The sequence below is a fragment of the Pelecanus crispus genome, chromosome 7 (assembly GCF_030463565.1).
Source record: "Pelecanus crispus isolate bPelCri1 chromosome 7, bPelCri1.pri, whole genome shotgun sequence".
NCBI lineage: Eukaryota > Metazoa > Chordata > Aves > Pelecaniformes > Pelecanidae > Pelecanus > Pelecanus crispus.
The window spans coordinates 9,909,228-9,914,936 of NC_134649.1; the positions used below are offsets into that span (position 1 = coordinate 9,909,228).

The 5,709-nt window shown below is 41.7% G+C and overlaps 1 protein-coding gene across 1 annotated transcript; it reads right to left on the bottom strand.

Annotated features, from left to right (window-relative positions):
• Window positions 1–3,381: 3,381 nt before the first annotated feature.
• BCL2A1 (BCL2 related protein A1) lies at window positions 3,382–5,409 on the bottom strand. The gene is made up of 2 exons (XM_009480301.2): window positions 4,990–5,409; window positions 3,382–3,486 (listed from the first exon to the last, which is right to left on the bottom strand). Exons 1-2 carry the CDS (start codon window positions 5,407–5,409, stop codon window positions 3,382–3,384), a joined length of 525 nt encoding a protein of 174 aa, XP_009478576.1.
• Window positions 5,410–5,709: the final 300 nt, after the last annotated feature.

The window sequence follows — 5,709 nt, forward strand, 5'->3', positions numbered from 1 at the left end:
GCGCCGAGTGAGCCGGGCCGCAGCGCCGGCCTCGCCCTCAAGGCCCCCGGGGCCGGCGGCGGCGCTGCCGGGGAGGGCTCCCGGGGCCGGCCCGCCGCCAGGCCCCGCTCGCCGGCTGCCAGCCGGCCGCCGGCTCGCCGCTCTGAGGGCTGGGTGGCCGCCATCTCCGCTCGGCCCCGGCCCCCGCCGCCTGCGAGGGTGCCGGAGGGCCAGCCGGGGCCCTGCCACCCCCCTGCCGAGGCCCGTCTTTATTTTTTTTGTCTGGCGCAGGTAACCAAGAATTTCCCCTTCCCTAATTTTGTCGTAGAAAGGGAAATGACATTTCGGCGGGATATTTTACCGCCGTCAACCCAACGCTTTCATATCCCTGCAGCATCCGCCGGTGGGCCTGGGCGGCGAGGGAGGTGGCGTGAAGCAGCGCGCACGGGAGGGTGTGCTGGGTGTGCTGGCCTGCGTGGCCGTGTCCAGAGGGAGATGCTGGAGGCTTCCTTTTGGCACATTTAATGACCCAACCTGTCTTGAAGTGCAGAAAAGGACGTTTCTATAGGACAATACTGGTTTTCATAAATCTGTTGTATGTGGTTATCTGGAGACTTCTCAATTTAGCTACTGTGCGCATTGATTAAGTCACCAGCTGTCCCACTCGGCAGCTCTTTGACCTCATCTTTTGCTCTAGAAACAGTTGTGTGTTCTCCTGTGTGTCGCCTGACAGCTGTAAGGATCCCTTAAACCGCAGTGCCCCAAGACCTGGGACACTACTCCACCAGTGTCATGTCATGCATAGACAACTTCACGACGGTTAACAAAGCATATCTACGCTGTTTTATAAGACTTTGCTAATAGCCCTGTTGTTTCCAGACATTTTATTATGTTTAGAATCTGGGTGGTACATCTCATCACTGCTTTTCTTGCTCTTAAATGCAGAGCAAATGGAGGTTTTGTCCTGGTGAAGATAATCTGGAGCCCGCTGGACCATTAATGATTCAGGCTTCTTTTGTTTAAACCCAGGCCTTACCATGAAGGCAAGTTCTAAAATTATTGCATCACCTAGATTTTGAAAAGGCTAGGTTAGCCTCTTATATTTAACTTAAAAATTTACTCCTCACTATAAAATAGGTTACTAGATTAGTGTAGAAGGAAGTGAACGTGGTATTAATAGACTGGTGTTAGCCGCTCCAGTATGTGCTTACAGTAGTGCACGAAAAGGAACTAAGTAAGAATTACTGTTCTTATCATGAAGACATAGACTGCAAATAAATATATGTTAAAATATGTTTTAAAATGTCATTTCTGACAGGAACTTCCATAGGTGGTGTGGGGATGGGCATTTTCCTTTAGCAGCCCCCTGTCCTGAGGAAGCTGCCATCTCGTCTTCAAAAGCAGCAAAGTTTATCTCAAAAGTCCACCTATACATGCTAAAGAATCTTTGTTTTCATTGGGGAGGGAGAGGGAGCAATACAGGCTCTAGCAAATGTTAATGTCTGTCTGTGTTCTGTAGTTAAATCCACCAACTTACAGCATAGAATCATAGAAGAACCCAGGTTGGAAGGGACCTCGAAAGCTCATCTGGTCCAAACTTCGATGGGAAAGGAAGCCTAGATGACACTATCCAGCACTCTGTTCAGTCGCATCTTGGAAACCTCCAGCGATGGGGACTATACCATGTCCCTGGGGATGTTGTTCCAGTAAATGGTTGTTCTTACTGTAAAAAATTTCTTACGTTGAGGTGAAAGATGGAGAAACCATTATCAGAAGGAGGCTGGTTCATTCTCCCAGTATCGTGAAGCCTTGATTGTCTAGAGGATTTGTCTCTGAGAATAATGCTCTTGTGTGCCACAGGCCCACTGCTGCCTCACATTTGGTTTGCCTCCACCCAGCCTTAGTTCCCTAATGTAGGAGAGTCACTACAGCTAAAGAAAACCCTTCTAGAATGAATTCTTGAAGGACTACTATTTAACATTTGAAAGCAAATGGAATTTGAGTCAAAACAATAGTTGTCTCAGACTATAAAAGCCTGGAAATCTGCTAGGTCCTATTTGTGAATTTGCTGAGTTTGCAGTGTATCCCAAAACGCTAATTACTGTCATCAGAGCTGATCCAGTTCATTTATTTTGCCACAAGCTGTCTGTTTCTTATATAAGCTACCAGATAATGGAATCATAGAATCGTTTAGGTTGGAAAAGACCTTTAAGATCATCCAGTCCAACCATTAACCTACACTACCAAGTCCACAGTAAACCAGTCAAGGGTAGACTAGACTAAACCATGTCCCAGAGTTCCACGTCTACCTGTTTTTTGAACACTTCTAGGGATGCTGACTCCACCACCTCTCTGGGCAGCCTGTTCCAATGCTTGACTACCCTTTCCGTGAAGAAATTTTTCCTAATATCCAACCTAAACCTCCCCTGGCGCAGCTTGAGCCCATAAGAAGTACTACAGAAAATGAAAGTCTTGACATCCATGGACTTCAGGTCAAACCCATATACTACTTGGATTCTCCGGTAGCATTATGATAGCTTTTGTAAGAATTACCTTACTCAGGTAGACCTTTTCCCATCCTCCAATTTTTCTGAAAGAAATGAGACCAATCATAAGACTTTAAAATACATTTTTTAATACATTTTTCAAAAATATTAGTGTATTTACACAAATGTCTCATTTTTAAAATATTTTGTACTTGCCTATTTTAAAACATCTAGTTTAAAAAAGTTCAGCCAGATGACTACATTACACAAATTTGAAAGAACATTTACTGAAGGTATAAGCAATTAAAAAAATAGAAAAAAGAAACACATACCATTGCATTAATAGTAAGTGAGTGCACATTTTTAAGTTGATAGCTTCCAGAAATTGTTCTTCCCATAAAAATTTATTAGTCTGTGTCAGTAATTTGTACCCACTTTTACACTGGAATTTGCATTTCCTTTTTCTTCACAGAACCCCCCACCCCCCTTTTGCTTATACAAAGGTTGCAATAAAATGCATTACAGTAGTATTTCATTTACAAACAAATGACGTTAAAACTTGTTTCTTAACCCATTGGATTGTATTTCAGTAAAACAATGTCCTTTCATGGAGGTGCAACAGAGATTCCAAGAGCTGGATGTGGAGGATGACCTCTCTCTCGAAGCAGTCCTGCCTGGAAAGGGTGACTTGAATTGCTGCATGATGCTGTGTCGATTCCTCTTGGGAGGCATCTCATCTTCGGGTGTGGCAATTAGGATAGCACATTAAACATTGTATTTAGTAAAAATAAATACAAATAAATTAAAAAAAATTATGCAAGAAAATTATTTTCTTCTTGATATTGCTTAGAGGAAAGCTTAGCAATGAAGCTTGTGGCAATATCTAGATTATACATGAATGGCAGGTCCATTTATTTCAGTAGTACTCTCTGAGCAAGGAAAAAACAGCTATCAACATGGCTGTAATTCTGGAGAAAGATAGTAGTGATCTTCTTTCAAACTTTGTTAGGAAGCCATTTTCCTGTGGAAAAGAACATGCACAGTTAGGGACAGCTTAAAAATAACTTGTAGGAAAAGTACACCACTGTGCTAGTGTTGGATTAACAAGAGCACTACACTATTGTGCATAGAGGGACGGGTTTTCAGAGCTCTCCCTCCAAAAGATGAATAGGGCTTTAAAAACAGTAGCTGAAAATAGCTGCACCTTGCTGAATGTTTGTTTTATCTCCAAGTCAAAACTCTGCCCTCCCTGTGTAAATAAAAACGAATGCGAACTGTATCATCTGAGTCCACATCTTGAAGGAAGATACAAGTACTGTTTCTGATGTAGTAAGACACTTACAAATATATTCCTTTAAGCCTCCTTATTCTACTATGATGAGCCACGTATTATGACAGAATGTTGCCAGGAGTTGATACTTTTCTTAAATAAAATTGACTCTATTTGAAAGAGATGGAGAGAGAAGCCTTTACAATAAATCTGATGCATCAAGTGTCCATGACTCACTATCACCTTTTTTTACTGTTACCAGACAGAGAAGGATCAAAACAAGCAAAAAGAGAAAAAAGGGAAAGAAAGACACTAGAAACCAAGTGAGGGAAAACAGTAATAGCAAATAGGAAATATAAGAGAAGTGGGACGAGAGAGGGATGGAAAGAGAAAGTAACATTTACGTACAGGTGAAGGAAAAAAGTACGAGGGAAATAACTAGCTCTGATGTCATTGATTCTCAGCTTCCCCTAACGGCAAAAGAAAAAGGTATTGGTGTGATGAAACTCTGCAAAGCAAAAGGGACCTCCCCTCTACGGGCAGAAGGGAATTTCAGCAGCCTGGCAAAATAATCCGCATATTGACAAATGCTTTTCTCAGCATTGACCATTGATGTATGGAAGTTCTAGGATTATCTCAGTTCAAACTCAGACAGAAAAGATTTAACCCCAACTGCACTTACCTGTGAATTTGTTAAAGTAAAACTGATTTGGGGGATTAAACACTGCCTTTGTTGAAGCTGTGGTTTGCTCCTGTACAGTACTGACTTCAGCTGTGAGGATCACACCTGTGTATTTTTCCCTTTACTTTGAACTTCAGTATTTTGGGACCAGCTCCTCTGTGGAAGCAAAATTGCTGCACTAACCTTAGGATGCCACTTAATTTTAGATTTAATGAAGGGAAATTTAATGGCGTGCTTAGTTTAACCTGCTTTGAGCAGGAGGCTGGACCAGATGATTTCCTAAGGTCCCTGCATTTTTGTATGATCCTATGATTCAAGACTAACTCCAGGGTTTTGACTGTTACAGGTACAGAAAGTGCCTTTTAATGAAGAAAGTTGTCTTTTAGCATTGTTCTGTTTAAAGCAGAAGAAAAACTTTCACTGTAAGTCTCAAGGAGGCATTCCAGACATCAGGTATTAAAGCACCAAATAAAACACTGAATAAAATTATTTTGACAGTGTCTGAAAAAATACTTTTCCTTAATTAAAGAAAATTTTCTAATCTAGACTTTGGTGGAAAATGAGAAACTTACCCAGCCACCGTTCGCATCTATCCATTCAGCTTTGTTATTTATTATGTACTCTGTGATGAAATAAGAAATCTGCTCCTTCTCCTCTCCAGTCAGCTGAACACCATGCTCTTGAAGCTTCTTAGTGAGAAGACCTCCAAATGTAAATATGGTCATAATTCGTCCCCAGTTAGTATTTCCATCAGCAAATTTTTCTTCCATGACCCCATTGAAAATTCTCTTCGCAACAGCTACAGAGGTAATATCAATCCTGTCCAAAAATGGTCTGAGAGCCTCCTCAGTTTGATCTTGCAGTGAAGATGCAATGTTTCGCAAGACATGAGCAACCCTGGTTTGGGCTGGTCCGAGATGTGATTCATGAAGCACATATTGCAGATAATCTTGAGCTAAGTAATAAACGTAATAGAACTCAGCAGTTTCCATTTAGAAAGAAACTGCAGAGAGCAGTGCACCGCTCTTAATCAGGGTCAGTAATGAGCAGCCACAGGACATGCACACAGTTTTGTATCGCCTGTTTTTGATGGAATTTTTTTGGTTTTACCACAGAAGTTCCTGTAAAAACCTAGTGACTTAATAAGTGTGTGGGTTGTGGAATATGTCACAGCGGAAATGAAAACGCGACTGCTCAAGGGGAGAAAACATGTCTTCTTGAGTGGTTTATTATTTCTCTAAATAGTATGATTCCACGACTAAAATCTACCAGCTTTTACCACATTCTTTAGC

Bases quoted from the DNA above. Each gene is read 5' to 3' on its own strand.
- BCL2A1 (XM_009480301.2), bottom strand. From the start codon at position 5,409: ATGGAAACTGCTGAGTTCTATTACGTTTATTACTTAGCTCAAGATTAT. The intron at 3,487-4,989 runs GTAAGTTTCTCA...TCTTTTCCACAG, and splicing joins TAGATGCGAACGGTGGCTGG to GAAAATGGCTTCCTAACAAA.